The sequence below is a fragment of the Kogia breviceps genome, chromosome 2, assembly GCF_026419965.1.
Source record: "Kogia breviceps isolate mKogBre1 chromosome 2, mKogBre1 haplotype 1, whole genome shotgun sequence".
NCBI lineage: Eukaryota > Metazoa > Chordata > Mammalia > Artiodactyla > Physeteridae > Kogia > Kogia breviceps.
The window spans coordinates 16547321-16566421 of NC_081311.1; the positions used below are offsets into that span (position 1 = coordinate 16547321).

At 35.6% G+C, this 19101-nt stretch overlaps 1 protein-coding gene across 5 annotated transcripts in view; it reads right to left on the reverse strand.

Annotated features, from left to right (window-relative positions):
* The window catches only part of NHLRC2 (NHL repeat containing 2), a 66750-nt gene that overhangs the window by 35793 nt on the left and 11856 nt on the right, over positions 1-19101 (reverse strand). For all 5 annotated transcript variants that reach the window (XM_067024598.1, XM_067024597.1, XM_059054834.2 and 2 more), the window contains exons 3-4: positions 14721-15176; positions 12125-12246 (exon numbers count right to left, since the gene is read on the reverse strand). In XM_067024598.1, coding sequence (XP_066880699.1) covers positions 12125-12246; positions 14721-15176 — 578 coding nt within the window. The remainder of the gene's footprint in view (positions 1-12124; positions 12247-14720; positions 15177-19101) is intronic.

Consider the following 19101-nt stretch of genomic DNA (forward strand, 5'->3'; position numbering starts at 1 on the left):
GGGGCTTCCCTGGTGGCACAGTGGTTGTTGAGAATCTGCCTGCCAGTGCAGGGGACACGGGTTCGAGCCCTGGTCTGGGATGATCCCACATGCCGCGGAGCAACTAAGCCTGTGAGCCACAACTACTGAGCCTGCGCGTCTGGAGCCTGTGCTCCACAACGGGAGAGGCTGCAACAGTGAGAGGCCCGCGCACTGCGATGAAGAGTGGCCCCCGCTCGCTGCAACTGGAGAAAGCCCTCGCACAGAAACGAAGACCCAACACAGCCAAAAATAAATGAATAAATTTATAAAATTCCATTTCCAATTGACTATTACTAGTATATAATAAATATGAAACAAATAAAAATAAAATGAAATAAAAATATAGTTGACTTTTTTACATTGATTTTGTATTTTGCAACCTTTCTAAATTCACTTTTTTTTTTTTTTCGGCATGCGGGCCCTCTCACCGTTGTGGCCTCTCCCGTTGCGAAGCACAGGCTCCAGATGCGCAGGCTCAGCGGCCATGGCTCACGGGCTTAGCTGCTCCACAGCATGTGGGATCATCCCGGACCGGGGCATGAACCCGTGTCCCCTGCATCGGCAGGCAGACTCTCAACCACTGTGCCACCGGGGAAGCCTAAATTCACTTATTAGTTCAAGTAACTTTGTATAGATTTCTTAGAATTTTCTGTGTACATGTCATGTCACTGACAAAGAATTATTCTTCTTTCTTCTCATCCTCTATATCTTTTATTTCTCTTTCTTACCTTATTATAATGGCTATTACTTCCAGTACAATGTTTAACAGGTGTGGTAAGAGTGGGGATCCTTGCCTTGTTGCCCCTCTTGAAGGGAAAGTATTCAATACTTTGCATTAAGTGTAGCTGTAGGCTTTTTGCAGATGGCCTGATTTTATCATATTGAGGACATTCATTTCCATTTGAAGTTTACTAATTTTAACATGATTAGGTATTAAATGCTTTCCAATCTGAATCTAGTGAAGCATCATCTTTTATTCTGTTACTATGGTGAATTACATTGATTTATTCTGGTGATATCCTCTTGCATTATTTTTAGTAGCTGCTCTATATAATATCCTGAAATTGTAAAGCATATTCATCAATGTAACTTTATATTTTTACTGAACTCAAAATCTGCAAAATATAATCTGCAAAAATACCATAGGCAGCTACAGATGGGCCCTTGAAATAGATCCTGATTTAAGAAATGTATCACAGAAACTGATAGGATAGTTTAAAAATTCCTCTTGGAAGAAGCCCTGGGCCCAGGTGATGTTACAAGGGAGTTTTAATAAATATTCAAAACCATTAATTCCTATGTTAGACAAATTATTCCAAAAAACAGAAAAAGAATGAAAACCAGCTCATTTGATGAGGTTAGTGTGACCTTGATTCCAAAATCAGGTGAGAACAGTACAAGAAAATATAGAGTCATTTAATTTTAAAATATCAAATATAATTTTGGACAATCAAATCCAATATGATTTTTTAAAAAATTCATGATTAGGTTAAGGTTTATCCCAGGATTAAAAAGATGGTTCAACATCAAAAATATCTATTAATATAATCCATCATATCAGAATACTAAGGGCAAAAAAATATACAATTATTTCCATAAATGAAGAAAATGCATTTAATAAAATCATATAATAATTCTTAGTAACAAGGAATAAAGAGAAAGTTTCTTAACTTCATAAATATTTTATTTCCCAAAGCTATGGAAAATATTAAACTTGTGGAGAAAGTTTACAGGAGTTCCATTTAAGACTACGAGCATGATAAGACACCCACTATCACTGTAATGCTTAAAAACAATATAATAAAAGGAAATGGGAAGTATAAAAATAAGACGGGAAAAGATAAAACTGTCATTTGCTCCTTCAAAAAATACATTTTACTTACATGAGAAAGAAACAGAAGTTTTTGCAAAAATGGATAAGTTGATCCTAAAATTCATATGGAATTGCAAGGGATTCCGAACAGTCAAAACAATGTTGAAAAACAAATAAGTAGGAGGATTCATACTTTCTGATTTCACAACTTATTAAAAATTATAGCAATCAAAACAGTGTGGTACTGGCATAAGGACAAATATATAGATCAATGGAATAGACTTGAAAGTCCAGAAATAAACCCATGCATGTATGAATAATTTTCTAAAGGTTGCCAAGACTATTCAATGGTGAAAGAATAGTCTCTTCCATAAATGGTTCTGGGATAACTGGATATCCACATGTAAAAGAATGAAGTTGGACCCTTACTTCATACCATATGCAAAAATCAACTAAAAATGGATCTAAGACCTAACTGTGAGAGCCATAACTATAAAAATCTTAGAAGAAAACAAAGGAATAAACCTTTGTGACTTTGGATTTGGCAGGGGATTTTAACATGACACCAAAAATATAAGCAATGAAAGAAATAAATAAATTGGGAATCACAAAATATAAAACTTATGTGCATCAAAAGACATGATTAAGAAAGTGAAAGGAGGAAGGGGGAGGAACCAAGATGGCAGAGTAGAAGGATGTGCTCTCACTCCCTCTTGCGAGAACACCAGAATCACAACTAAATGCTGGACAATCATCGACAGGAAGACACTGAAACTCACCAAAAAAGATACCCCACATCCAAAGACAAAGCAGAAGCCACAATGAGATGGTAGGAGGGGCACAATCACAGTAAAATCAAATCCCATAACTGCTGGGTGCATGACTCACAGACTGGAGAACACTTATACCACAGAAGTCCACCCACTGGAGTGAAGGTTCTGAGCCCCACATCAGGCTTCCCAACCTGGGGGTCTGGAAACGGGAGGAGGAATTCCTAGAGAATCACACTTTGAAGCCCAGTGGGAATTGACTGCAGGACTTAGCCAGGACTGGGGGAAACAGAGACTCCACTCTTGGAGGGCACACACAAAGTAGTGTGCACACTGGGACCCAGGAGAAGGAGCAAGTGACCCCAGGGGAGACTGAACCAGACCTACCTGCTACTGTTGGAGGGTCTCCTGCAGAGGCAGTGGTGGGCAGGAGGGGGGCTGTGGCTCAACATGGGGACGGGGACACTGGCAGTGGAGGTTCTAGGAAGTACTCCTTGGTGTGAGCTCTCCCAGAGTCTGTCACTAGCCCCACCAAAGAACCCAGGTAAGCTCCAGTGTTGGGCTGCCTCAGGCAAAACAACCAACAAGGAGGGAACCCAGCCCCACCCATCAACAAACAGTCAAGCAGATTAAAGTTTTACTGAGCTCTGCCCACCAGAGCAACAGTCAGCTCTACCCACCACCAGTCCCTCCCATCAGGAAACTTACATAAGCCTCTTAGGTAGCCTCATCCACCAGAGGGCAGACAGCAGAAGCAAGAAAAACTACAATCCTGGAGCCTGTGGAACAAAAACCACATTCACAGAAAGATAGACAAGATGAAAAGGTAGAGGGCTATGTACCAGATGAAGGAACAAGATAAAACCCCAGAAAAACAACTAAATGAAGTGGAGATAAACAACCTTCCAGAAAAAGAATTCAGAATAATGATAGTGAAAATGATCCAGGACCTCGGAAAAAGAATGGAGACAAAGATTGAGAAGATGCAAGAAATGTTTAACAAAGACCTAGAAGAATTAAAGAACAAACAAACAGAGATGAACAATACAATAACTGAAATGAAAACTACACTAGAAGGAATCAATAACAGAATAACTGAGGCAGAAGAACAGATAAGTGACCTGGAAGACAGAATGGTGGAATTCACTGCTGCGGAACAGAATAAAGAAAAAAGAATGAAAAGAAATGAAGACAGCCTAAGAGACCTCTGGGACAACATTAAACGCAACAACATTCGCATTATAGGGGTCCCAGAAGGAGAAGAGAGAGAGAGAGGACCAGAGAAAATATTTGAAGAGATTATAGTCGAAAACTTCCCTAACATGGGAAAGGAAATAGCCACCCAAGTCCAGGAAGCGCAGACAGTCTCATACAGGATAAACCCAAGGAAAAACATGCCGAGACACATAGTAATCAAATTGGCAAAAATTAAAGACAAAAATTATTGAAAGCAGCAAGGGAAAAACAAAAAATAACATACACAGGAACTCCCATAAGGTTAACAGCTGACTTCTTGGCAGAAACTCTACAAGGCAGAAGGGAGTGGCATGATATACTTAAAGTGATGAAAGGGAAGAACCTACAACCAAGATTACTCTACCCAGCAAGGATCTCATTCAGATTCATTGGAGAAATCAAAAGCTTTACAGACAAGCAAAAGCTTAGAGAATTCAGCACCACCAAACCAACTCTACAATAAATGCTAAAGGAACTTCTCTAAGTGGGAAACACAAGAGAAAAAACGGACCTACAAAAACAAACCCAAAACAATTAAGAAAATGGTCATAGGAACATACATATCGATAATTACCTTAAACATGAAAGGATTAAATGCTCCAACCAAAAGACACAGGCTTGCTGAATGGATAAAAAAACAAGACCCATATATATGCTGTTTACAAGAGACCCACTTCAGACCTAGGGACACATACAGACTGAAAGTGAGAGGATGGAAAAAGATATTCCATGCAAATGGAAATCAAAAGAAAGCTGGAGTAGCTATACTCATATCAGATAAAATAGACTTTAAGATAAAGAATATTACAAGAGACAAGGAAGGGCACTACATAATGATCAAGGCATCGATCCAAGAAGAAAATATAACCATTATAAATAAATATGCACCCAACAGAGGAGCACCTCAATACATAAGGCAATTGCTAACAGCTATAAAAGAGGAAATCGACAGTAACACAATAATAGTGGGGGACTTTAACACCTCACTTAAAACCAATGGACAGGTCATCCAAAATGAAAATGAATAAGGAAACAGAAGCTTTAAATGACACAACAGACCAGAGAGATTTAATTGATAGTTATAGGACATTCCATCCAGAACAGCAGATTACACTTTCTTCTCAAGTGCACACGGATCATTCTCCAGTATAGATTACATCTTGGGTCAGAAATCAAGCCCCAGTAAATTTAAGAAAATTGAAATCATATCAAGCATCTTTTCTGACCACAATGCTATGAGATTAGAAATGAACTACAGGGAAAAAAATGTAAAAAACACAAACACATGGAGGCTAAGCAATACATTACTAAATAACCAAGAGATCACAGAAGAAATGAAAGAGGAAATTAAAAAATACCTAGAGACAAATGACAATGAAAACATGATGATCCAAAACCTATGGGATGCAGCAAAAGCAGTTCTAAGAGGGACGTTTATAGCTATACAATCCTACCTAAAGAAACAAGAAAAATCTCAAGTAAACAGTCTAACCTTACACCTAAAGGAACTAGAGAAAGAAGAACAAACAAAACCCAAAGTTAGCAGAAGGAAAGAAGCCATAAAGATCAGAGCAGAAATAAATGAAATAGAAACGAAGAAAACAATAGCAAAGATCAATAAAACTAAAAGCTGGTTCTTTGAGAAGATAAGCAAAATTGATAAACCATTAGCCAGACTCAACAAGAAAAAGAGGGAGAGGACTCAAATCAATAAACTAGAAATGAAAAAGGAGAAGTTACAACAGACACCGCAGAAATACAAAGCATCCTAAGAGACTACTACAAGCAACTCTATGCCAGTAAAATGGACAACCTGGAAGAAAAGGACAATCTGGAAGAAATGGACAAATTCTTAGAAAGGTATAACCTTCCAAGACTGAACCAGGATGAAACAGAAAATATGAACAGGCCAATCACAAGTAATGAAATTGAAACTGTGATTAAAAATCTTCCAACACACAAAACTCGAGGACCAGATGGCTTCACAAGTGAATTCTATCAAACATTTAGAGAAGAGCTAACACCCATCCTTCTCAAACTCTTCCAAAAATCTGCAGGGGAAGGAACATTCCCAAACTCATTCTATGAGGCCACCATCACCCTGATACCACAACCAGACAGATGCTATAAAAAAAGAAAATTACAGACCAATATCACTGATGAATATAGATGCAAATATCCTCAACAAAATACTAGCAAACAGAATCCAATAACACATTAAAAGGATCATACACCATGCTCAAGTGGGACTTATCCCAGGGATGCAAGGATTCTTCAATATATGCAAATCAATCAATGTGATACACCACATTAACAAATTGAAGAATAAAAACCATATGATCATCTCAATAGATGCAGAAAAAGCTTTTGACAAAATTCAACACCCATTTATGATAAAAACTCTCCAGAAAGTGGGCATAGAGGGAACCTACCTCAACATAATAAAGGCCATATATGACAAACCCAAAGCAAACATCAGTCTCAGTGGTGAAAAACTAAAAGCATTTCCCCTAAGATCAGGAATGAGACAAGGATGTCCACTCTCACCACTATTATTCAACATAGTTTTGGAAGTCCTACCCAAGGCAATCAGAGAAGAAAAAGAAATAAAAGGAATACAAATTGGAAAAGAAGTAAAACTGTCACTGTTTGCAGATGACACAATATTATACATGGAGAATCCTAAAAATGCCACCAGAAAACTACTAGAGCTAATCAATGAACTTGGAAAAGTTGCAGGATATAAAATTAATACACAGAAATCTCTTGCATTCCTATACACAAATGATGAAAAATCTGAAAGAGAAATTAAGGAAACACTCCCATTTACTATTGCAACAAAAAGAATAAAATACCTAGGAATAAATCTACCTAGGGAGACAAAAGACCTGTATGCAGAAAACTATAAGACACTGATGAAAGACATTAAAGATGATACCAACAGATGAGAGATATACCATGTTCTTGGATTAGAAAAATCAATATTGTGAAAATGACTATACTACCCAAAGCAATCTACAGATTCAATGCAATCCCTATCAAATTACCAATGGAATTTTTTACAGAACTAGAAACAATCATCTTAAAATTTGTATGGAAACACAAAAGACCCCAAATAGCCAAAGGAGTCTTGAGGGAAAACAACGGAGCTGGAGGAATCAGACTCCCTGACTTCAGACTATACTACAAAGCTACAGTAATCAAGACAATATGGTACTGGCACAAAAACAGAAACATAGATCAATGGAATAAGATAGAAAGCCCAGAGATAAACCCACGCACCTATGGTCAACTAATCTATGACAAAGGAAGCAAAAATATACAATAGAGAAAAGACAGTCTCTTCAATAAGTGGTGCTGGGAAAACTGGACAGCTACATGTAAAAGAATGAAATTAGAACACTCCCTAACACCATACACAAAAATAAACTCAAAATGGATTCAAGACCTAAATGTAAGACCAGACACTATAAAACTCTCAGAGGAAAACATAGGAAGAACACTCTTTGACATACATCACAGCAAGATCTTTCTTGATCCACCTCCTAGAGTAATGGAAATAAAAACAAAAATAAACAAATGGGACCTAATGAAACTTCAAAGCTTTTGCACAGCAAAGGAAACCATAAACAAGATGAAAAGACAACCGTCAGAATGGGAGAAAATATTTGCAAATGAATCAACAAAGGATTAATCTCCAAAATATATAAACAGCTCATGCAGCTCAATATTAAAGAAACAAACAACCCAATCCAAAAATGGGCAGAAGACCTAAATAGACATTTCTGCAAAGAAGACATACAGATGGCCAAGAAGCATGTGAAAAGCTGCTCAACATCACTAATTATTAGAGAAATGCAAATCAAAACTACAATGAGGTATCACCTCACACCAGTTAGAATGGGCATCATCAAAAAATCTACAAACAACAAATGCTGGAGAGGGTGTGGAGAAAAGGGAACCCTCTTGCACTGTTGGTGGGAATGTAAAATGATACAGCCACTATGGAGAACAGTATGGAGGTTCCTTAAAAAATTAAAAATAGAACTACCATATGATCCAGCAATCCCACTACTGGGCATATACCCACAGAAAACCATAATTCAAGAAGAGTCATGCCCCCCAATGTTCACTGCAGCACTATTCACAATAGCAACGTCATGGAAGCAACCTAAATGCCCCTTGACAGACGAATGCATAAAGAAGTTGCGGTACATATATACAATGGAATATTACTCAGCCATAAAAAGGAATGAAATTGAGTCATTTGCTGAGACGTGGATGGACCTAGAGACTGTCATACAGAGTGAAGTAAGTCGGAAAGAGAAAAAAAAAATCGTATATTGATGCATGTATGTGGAACCTAGAAAAATGGTACAGATGAACCAGTCTGCAGGGCAGAAGTTGAGACACAGATGTAAAGAACAAACATATGGACACCAAGGGATGAAAACCACGGTGGGGTGGGGATGGTGGTGTGCTGAATTGGGCGATTGGGATTGACATGTATACACTGATGTGTATAAAATTGATGACTAATAAGATCCTGCAGTATAAACAAACAAACAAAAAAACAACTAATACTAAACTTTCTTTGGGTTATTTGTATGGAAATATGTTAATATAAATGTTCCAGACATTACAAGAAATTTCTAAAAATCTTATATGTTCTGGTATAATGTTATAAGTCATAATTCTAGTTATTACTTTAAAATGTATATCTCAGAAATAACTAAATTTCCTTGTCAATTGCATTATTATCAACTTTCATCAAATCTTTAACCGTGGTCATTTTTAAGTCTTTTGTCATTTACAGACAGTTCTGGGTGTACTCTGATGCTTTTGCAAAAATGTTCCTATAAAAGGGTTTCATCTTCAAGGAATTCATGTAAAAAGACTGACAAGTACAGGTTTCTGGTAACTGACTATACGGCTGAACTGAATGAATAAGCATTTTCAGAACTCTAATGGAAAACTGATGAATTCATAAAAGTGCTAACAAAAGATCAAGATGAAAAAAAATTACATGGGACTGAGTGAACAGATGAGGATGATTATAATTTTTGTGACTTTCTGTTTGAATAAAAAAAAAATCCCACAAGTACTCAGAGGCAAAAAATATTCAAATCAATTTTCACTGCAAAGTAAAGGAGCTGTTACAGTGGAGGATTACTGGACTTAATGTCAATATTATGATATAGTATGTGTGTGTTTTGTGTTTGGTGATTGCAATCGTTGTTTCTGTTGCTGTCATCCATTTACAATGCTTGGTGTCAGTTTATTTATCTCCTGTAAAAATAAAATACAGTGTGTGGGGGGGGAAGAAGGTGAAAAGTCAATTCACAGAATGTGGGAAAGTATTGAAAATCATATATCTGATAAGGAATCTGCACCTAGAATATACAAAGAGCTCTTACAACTCAATAATAAAAAACACAAAAAACCCAATAAAAATTGTCAAAGAATCTGAAAAGACACTTCTCAAAAGAAGATAAACGAATGGTCCACATACATAGGAAAAGATGTTCAACATCATTCCTCATTAGAGAAACGCATATTCCAAACCACAATGATAGGCCATTTCACACCTAGTAGAATGCTTAGAAGTTCAAAAATAGAAAATGAAAAAAAAGAAAATGGAAAATTATAAGTAATGGTGAAGATCTGCAGAAATTGGAACCCACATATATTGTAGGTAGAAATGTAAAATGATGCAACCACTGTGGTTTAGCACATTCTCAAAAAGTTAAACACAAAATATAAAACATACGAATCAACACTTCCATTATTTATACACTTACCCAAGAGAAATAAAAATGTATGTCCACACAAAACTTATATGTGAATTATTTATAAATAGCCCCAAATTGGAAAACACCTTAAATGTCCACCAACTGGTAAACGGATAAAATGTGGTTTATACATGCAATAGAATGCTATCCAGCAATACAAAGGAATTAATTACTGACATGTTACATCATCAATGAACCTCAAAAACATTACACAGAATGAAAGAAGCCAGACACGTAAGATATATATACATATATATATATAGTATGATTCTGTTTATATGAAATATTCAAAGAGGCAAATTTACAGAGACAAAAAGTAGATCAGGGCTGGGGGTGGGAACGGGGATTAACTGTAACTGGGCATGAGTGTTCTTACCAGGAGGATGATCATGTTCTAAAAATGATTTATGGTGATGGTTACACAACTTGTTACATTTACTAAAAATTCCTGAATTATATTCACGAAATGGGTGACCTTTGTACTATGTAAAATATATCAAAATAAAGTTGTTACAAAAACACACACACAAAATACTACATGTTTTACAAGGTCACCGATAAATAAGATGTGAATTAAACATATCAGAAAGGCTGCCTATAGGAGTACTTATGTACAGAGAATGGCAGGGGATATGGAAATGGAGATGAAGAGGAATTTACAAATTAATAAATAAGTTATTCTAACAAGAGACAGCTTGGCATGGAACAATGATGTTCATGAACTGTGAATGTAGGAGTATGATCAACCCTCTGCAAATGAGATCTTAAATGTAAAATACAATAAATATTTTTATACTTTTAAAACAAAAGGAAGAAATCATAATTCTCTCATTTCCATTTTTGCAGACACTAAACTAAGTCATAAAAATGACTTCAAGTAACCTATATTTGTTATGATGATTATGCTACTTAAAAAGTATTTGAAATGCAGTCAATACTCCAAAACCCACTAAGCCCTAAAGCAAGAGAAAGAACATAAAATCAAAACAGGACAAGTACTCCCTGTATGTTGTGGGCTACATATATTACTACTTCAATATCCTGTTAGATAGCTATGACACTCTGATAAATTTTGGAAGCATAGAACCCCAAAAAGATAATGATAAGGAAATACTGACCTCTAAGGAGTTAGTAACATAAAAGCACTTTTCCAAGTACACAACATTCAGCTATTAGTCCTATGAAAAGTTCTGCCTAAAAAGGGCTCCTTCGTCAAATAAGTTTAGAAATACCACACACACATCCCCCCACTAGTGTATTCACAATATATTAGCATATTAAAATATATTAGCAAGACTTTCAAAAAATAAGTCTGCTTTAATTTACAAATCTACAAAATCCTTTTTTTCATGTAACATCTCTTCATATTAAGAGGAATTTATGCTTTAGAAAATGCTTCATTCAACAGATGTTATTTGCTTATAAATTAATTCAACAAATATCTAATAAACACCTACTGTGGGCCAGGCACTGTTTTAGGTGCTTAGGATTTCAGTAGTAAAGAAAACAAATGTCACGCCCTCATGGAGATTTACATTACAGTGGTTATTATTAAATGCTCTACATATGTTTTTTCCTATTATATATATATTAGTTGATAATTTTGTAATATAAATGGGCAAAAATACCAAGAGAGAGAAATAGCGAGAAAAGCAAGGAAGTACCTAAATGTACTTAGGTACAATATGTAGTACATATATGTTCAGACAGAATGGGTTAGAGGAACTTACTTATTTTCCAAATAGAAATAACAAAGACTAACAGATTACAGTCAGAATACTCATCAATAAGAAATGTTTAAAATAACTAGGTAATACTATGCAGTCACAGTCATATGAATAACATGGAAAAAAAAGAATGTAGGAATTATGTATGTATATTATGATTCCAGTTGTTTAAAAAAGAAGATTCTCTAGAGACAGTCCTTTCAATATAAAATTATTTGTACATGAGTTGAAAATTTCTGAAGACACAAATTTTAACAATGGTTGGTTACCCCTGGAGAGCCTGAATAGATGATTAAGAGACATTTTTTACCTTTATGTATTAATTCATTTTTTAAAAAACAAGATCGTATATTACTTTTATAATGAGATAAAATAAATTTTAAGACTAATTGACAGATAATTATTCCCAGACAAAGCATAAGAGCTGAAGGGATGCAGGAGTGGTTTGTTTTTTTTTTTCCTAAGTTTGAGAAAATTTAACTGAAAAAGGACAAAGCATCACTTTATAAACAGTAGTTATGAAAATACCTCAAAATGAGGAGCTTTGGGGTGATTAGGCACATGACTTTAAAATAAAGGATTAAAAAAACGATTTGATGGGTTTGTCTAAGAATAAAGTTAAAGCAAGTAACCTCTGAAAACAGCTGAATGAGGATGATCTGAAGTATTTAAGCAACACCCTCTCACTTCAAATGTTTATGCAGCAAGTAAATATAAGTTTTTTGGATTAGAAGGATTAAAACTTTATTTAAAATGGAAAATTACCTTTCTTATAAGGTGGTTTTCTGTATCTGCCACATATATGATATTATCCATTATGGCTACACCTTGTGGTGAGTTAAAAGTTGACTCTGAAAACATTCCATCTTTTCTTCCAGGGTTGGGTCCTACAAGACAAGATAGCCGTAAGACAAAATTTTTCCACTTCAAGTTATCTCAAAGTAACACCGAAAAAATAAAATTTGTATTTAAAGCTGGGATTTTAATATAAATAACTTGATATTTCTACCTAAAAACTAAACTGTATCCCAAGATACCTATTTTCTCAAGAGTAAGTTTCGCTAATGACAGGGATTACTAGATAATGGTTACTAGTACACTTTAGTAGTATATATCAGAAGAAATTACTTCAAAAAGCATCTGAATTAATTACCTATTATCTAGACTAGAAAGAATTAAAAAATAACTTAAATATTTTACAATCTAGATGAATGATTTTTAACAATTTTGGAAGATAAACTCCTTTGATTATAACTGAAAATTACAAACCCTTTCCTTACAAAAATACACATGCCCATAAAATGTCACAGGAATTTCAAGGGGTTCCTAAATCATGAGGATCATTCAAGCATTTCTTAATAGTCCATGAATCCCAACTTAACAGACTTCGTTTAAACCCTAGCTCTTCCTAGCTGATGATCTGGGCAAGTTCTGTGTGTCTCAGTTTCTCTTTTGTAAAATGGAATTAATAATATACCTAACTCATAGCACTGTGAGGACTAAATAAATTAATACAGGTAAAGTGCTTAGAATAATGCCAGGCATATATTTGTTTGCTATTATTACTATTATTAATAATACTATTTCATTATTGTTGGTGATGAGAATTCCCTGCAGAAAAAAAAAGGGAGAGTACTATGATCACTTCAGATTGGAAAATACTGTATACTATAACCTCCTCTCATATATTCACGAGATACATTAGGCAGAGTAAAAGATCTGAGTACAGTGACACCACCACCACCACCAAAAATCTTTTAAAGCACATCTGACCAGTATTTCCTGAGTGTATCTGACCACAGAATTCTTTTTTAAAAATTGTAGAATAACTATAAATTTATCACAAGATAACAAGACTCCTAGAAACATGTTTGGAAATGGTAGCTTGCTGCTGGTTCCTCTGTTTAACAAAGGAGAATATCCATCTAAACTATTTAGAAAATTTTAGAATCTATTAATAAACTTTTAACCATTTAAATGTAACTTGCTATAACAGATGCTTTTTGAGTGACAACTGTCATAACTTCCTGTTATTAACTAAAATACCAAGTTGCCCAAGCAAAATAAACAAAATAGAACACACACATACTCTAACAGAAACAACAAACAAGAAACAAATGAATTCAAGAGCTAAGGGAATGATACCTTGGCATACTAAGAATAGCCCCAGGGCTTAGGAAACAATTAGTTTATTTTTTAGTTTATTTATTAGTTTATTTGCATCAGGAATGTTGATATCCCTACTTTAAGTACTAACACTGCATGTGTGACTAAAGTAGGATTGCAAAGAGATGAATTACTTTTCTCTTTGACTAATTATGTTGTCAGAGGTCAGTTCAGCCTGGCAAGCAGGATTAGTAATGTACTTAACAGATTTTATTAATTATATAAGATGTCAATAAGAGCCCTTTATAGATCAAGACCAGGGAGATATGGAAGAAAATTATCTATGCCTGTATGATACTTTTATTTCTCTACAACCAAATGGATGGATTCAGAAGTATGCTTAAGTTCTTATGGAAGGAGAGAAAAGTATAATAATATACAAATCCTAGGTTATTTCATAATCTAAGACTCAACTTCCTAGGGTACTGTTGTGGTCTTAAAAAACATATGGCTAGGGACTTCCCTGGTGGCACAGTTGTTAAGAATCCACCTGCCAATGCAGGGGACGTGGGTTCGAGCTCTGGTCCGGGAAGCTCCCACATGCCGCAGAGCAACTAAGCCCGTGCGCCACAACTACTGAGCCTGCGCTCTAGAGCCCACAAGCCACAACTACTCAGCCCGTGTGCCACAACTACTGAAGCCCACTTGCCTAGAGCCTGTGCTCCGCAACAGGAGAAGCCACCACAATGAGAAGCCCATGCACCACAACGAAGAGTAGCAACCACTCGCTGCAACTAGAGAAAGCCCGCACGCAGCAACAAAGACCCAATGCAGTCATAAACAAACAAATAAATAAACAAATATATATGGCAATATTTTGATGGAAAGCGAAATATTTCCATTTAAAATGCCCCAAATCTAAAATGTATATAATACTTTCATAAGATACAAAAGTGTGGCAGATTTTTGAAAAAACAAGATGGGATATATGAATATACTTGAAAATTACACAAAAGATTTCCTCCTTTTGATCTTAATGGAGTTTTTTGGGTAGTTTTGTTTGTTTCTGAGGGAGTGAGAAGAGATTAATTCAGACACAATTAACAAAATAATCTCTGATGAAGTTAAAATCAGTGTATATTGCCCTTCTACAATTAGTTCTTATTTATAAATTTCAATTTTAATACATTTCCTTGAACAATTTTTTACATGTATAATGTAAAATACATTATATAACATAATTAGCAAACTTTACCTCCAATGCTGTACTGAATTTGTCCATTCCTCCAGACGACCAAAATTCTATGATGTCCAGTGTCTGCTATTACCAATCTATTAGAAACGTGGTCTACCGTTACTTTGCCAGGAAACAGCAATGGTGAAGATGGCAAAGAATCTTTATAGAGTTTTATTCCAATTTTATTATCTCTGATCTGTCCCCTGTCTTTGTAATATTTTAAAGCTATTGAAGTATATAAAAATAATTTCTCTCTATGTCCTTCTCCAATCAAAGAAAACAACATGTTTCCACGGGGTCCAAGTATGATCAGAGTTGGCCAGCAGGAAACTTCTAGTTCTTGCCAAAGGCTGGCATCTGCATCGTTAACCACAGGGTGGGTGATGTTGTATCGAAGAATAGCACTCTTAATGTTATCCAGGACTTTTTCATTTGGAAACTTAGCCGAGTGAACACCAACAATCAGAAGACCATCTAAACGGGAAAAATTATACATTGAACATTATGAAGTATTAAAGTTTGAATATCACCATCCGCATATTAGGTTTGGGGTCATAAATAAGTATAAACAGTCAGAGATTAAAAGAGGAAACAAAGAACTAAATTAGTATCTTCAACTGCATTTACACTCATGAATAAAAAATTAACATTTAAATATAAATTCAAACACATATGATCAAAACCATGTAGCTATTTTAAGTTTAAAACCCTGTGTCCTTTATCTAGATAAAGCTTTAAAATAATATTCCCTATTTTCTTTGAAGATGTTGAAATTTTATAACTTTTTCCACCTGTTTTAAGCCCCTTTGAAATTCACAGTGATTATGATTGCTTTTTGTTGGTATTTATTATCACATTATCCTCTTAAATTTTTCTGACCTAACTCTATTATAGATTAACATAATGAATATACACAAGATGTTTCCATAAGGTCTTTGATTTATTTAAAATTCCTATTGTATAGTTCTTAGAACAAACCTTGTTGTAGACAGCAGACCTACTGAAAACTAAAAACTAAAAACAACATATTTCTTCTACCTAATCAATACAGTATATCAAGAAAATAATATAGAAAAAAAGTATGAAGTGTTAGGCTGGATTCAGAGAAAAACTCAGCATTGATTACCAAGTAACATGTTACCTCGGGCATGTTACTTAATCTCTCTGTGCATCAGTTTTCTTATTTGTAAAATGGGAAACTAATAGGAATTGCCTCATAGGTCAGTTCTGAGGATTTTAAAAAGATAATCTGTATAAGGCATTTAGCGTAGTACCTAGTTTACTGTAAAACTTCAACACATGTTCATTATTATTATTTTTTAAAGTTATAAGTACAAAGATAACCAATAAAAGAGAAATACAACACTTTCTATATATCAAAAGAAATCAGTAAAGTAAAATAGCAAAAAAGCACATCAGGTTGAGAAACAGCAAATAAAACCTAATACACAAAATAACACAATAACTATGTAATAATACTTATAAATAAATGTGAATGGGTTTAACTCATCTACTAAAAAGATCTGGATCAGAAAAGCTAAAAATAAAGATATGCACAAAGATACATGGGCAAATGAAAGCAACAGGAACATAAGGGTGTGATCCTGGTGGGCAGGATCTACCCGACAAGGTAGATTTTAAGCCCCAAAGCATTAAACAGGACAAAGGAAGAAATGTTTTAATGTGAAAAGCATTCACAACAAAGATAAAACAATTAGGAATATCCATGTACCAAGCAATAAAGGAAGCAACTTATTGCTTCTATTTAAAAAGTTTTCTATTTTTGTTCCAGTGGTTATTTTCTATTAATACTCTTTAATCATATTATAAAAGTATTAATCCCCATTTTTTATAACCTTTTACTATCTGGCCTATCATTTTTAAATGGCATCCTTTACCACTTATTACCTATACAATAATCAATAGTCTTCTGTTTCCCCTCTCTCCTTTTTCTTTCCATCTTTCTTTAGTTGCATTCTTTCTAATTTTGTCAGAATATATGATTTTATATTATTCTTCTACTCTTGGGTGATGGATTTATCGACTTAGCTAAGTTGGAATTGTTTTCCAGTATTCTATTCCCTGCCTAGCTCTGGGTTATCCTAGACCACAAGATATTATGTGAGAGAACTGGAAGGTGTTAAAGGCAGCAGCAGCCATATCCTCTCTTGTTGGAAGACTGCTGCAGGGCACCAGGTGCTACTGCAGTTTACACACTCTGTAGCTCATCTACTGGCTCACCTCAGTGGTTGTGGGGTAGCAGCTGGGCCCCCGCAGGTGCATCAGCTCCTGCCAGATCTCCTCCCTCAGCTTTTGCAACTCCTGGGCCAGGCAAGTTTTTAGCTCCTGATGAAGGGAACAAACTCATTTTTCTGGTCACCTCATTATTTAAATTGGAAGCTTACATACGTTCCAGTTCATCCTTATGGGTTCCAGTTCATGCGTGCAGATTGTAGTTTACCCTTGATCTCCCCTACTCCTTATCCATCTTTCCTTTTCAACTGCCTGAACTTCTGACTTCAAACTGAGGCATCAGACACAGAAGCAACAGCTATATACATGTAGACTAGTTAAGCAGCTCCCACAATTACATAAGGTCAAGTGCCTTTAACAAATCCTTATTATTTCTCCTTACTCCTAGTGGTCCTTCTCCTCTGATCAAACTCTGACTGATTCACCAAAAACCTCATCCTCGTTGGTCACAGCTCTACAAACACATGTATGAAGTCTTCATTCATCCGTCAGGAGTTTCCTTAGTCACACCTGGTTAGAATCTCCCTCAAGTAGATTCACCAGAAAAGGCACACAGGCACAGTATTCTCTGAGTTCTTGGACATTCAAAACTGTCTTTCTAGGACTTCCCTGGTGGCACAATGGTTAAGAATCTGCCTGCCAATGCAGGGGACACGGGTTCGAGCTGTGGTCCCAGAGGATCCCACATGCCGCAAAGCAACTAAGCCCGTGCACCACAACTACTGAGCCTGCGCTCTACAGCCCGCGAGCCACAACTACTGAAGCCTGAGCTCCTACAGCCTGTGCTCCGCAACAAAGAGAAGCCCCCGCTCACGGCAACTAAAGAAAGCCCACTCGCAGCAACGAAGACCCAATGCAACCAAAAATAAATAAATAAATTTATAAAAACAAATTGAAAAAACCTTTCTATAACCCTGATTAATTCTTGAAAGGCACCTGCTTAGATATAAAATCCTTGGTTTGTACTTCCTTAAGATTCTTAGAAATGTTGCTTCACTGTTACCTTGCTTTGTATGTTATTTGTGAAAAGTCTGTCCAGTCTAATTTACACGTCTTTCAAAGTCATCTTTTCCTAGAGGCCCTGAGGACTTTTTTAAAAAACATCTTTAACGTATAATAGTTTTACTAGGATACTTCTTAGGCTGTTCTGGGTATTTTCCCTGGTATCTAGTAGGCCCTTTCAATATGCAGATTTAAGGTTCCTTTTATTTCTGGAATGTCTTCTTGGATTCTAATTTTAGATATTAGTTCTGGTCAGTTGTTTTGATTTTCTTCTTCAGTCTCCAAAGTAGTCTTATGTTGGACCTCTTCTCCTAGTCTTCCAATTCAATCATGTCCTCTCTAACCCTTTATACTTGTTTTTAAAGCTTGTTTTCAGTCTCTAAGTCTGTTTTTATATCCCTGCTTTAGCTCAATGCCCCTTATAACATTTTTACATGAATTTATTATCCCTTGGACACCCTGTAATTTAGTCTTCATCTCTAATATTCGGACTTTTTTCTTCTATTTCTTTTCTGGTTCAATCAACACTCATTTCTTCCTTTGTTTTGCGGGGCGGGGGGGTGTGTCCATTTCTGTTTTTAGTTTTAAAATTTCTGATTCAAGCCTTTTCATTATTCTTACATACTTTTAGAGGATATGTCATTCAATATGGAGGACTGTTTTATAGTTTCTGTCAACTTTTTGATTGAGAATTTTCATCAGCATTTCAACTTTGAATCACATTTTCAGCTTTTTAGTTTTATATGGATGTGATCTGCTTTTTAATAATCCTAACCATTTTTTGAACAGAGCTCCTAGTTTGAGAGTGCCCTCTTCTGACAGTCCCCCTTTTCTGTGCAGTCTCTTTTCAGATAGTGCCGTTGGAAGAAGGAGTTGATGTGTATATTCTTGTTTCTGCAGCATCCTTAACTTTTCCCTCTTATCTTCTTCGTTCCCTTCAGTAGACTGTCTCCAAGGGAAACTACACACACCTCTACATATCTGATTCTCTTCCAGAAGCAATGCTTCTCTGAGGCTTCTGTTCCCAGTCCCACACTCTTTCGAGAGCTGGCACTATGTTCTAGTATATCCAAAACCGTGCTCAGTATTTTGCACTTAGTGTTGGAGTTTTTCTTTCTGCAGTTAAGGGGATTACTCTGTTTGT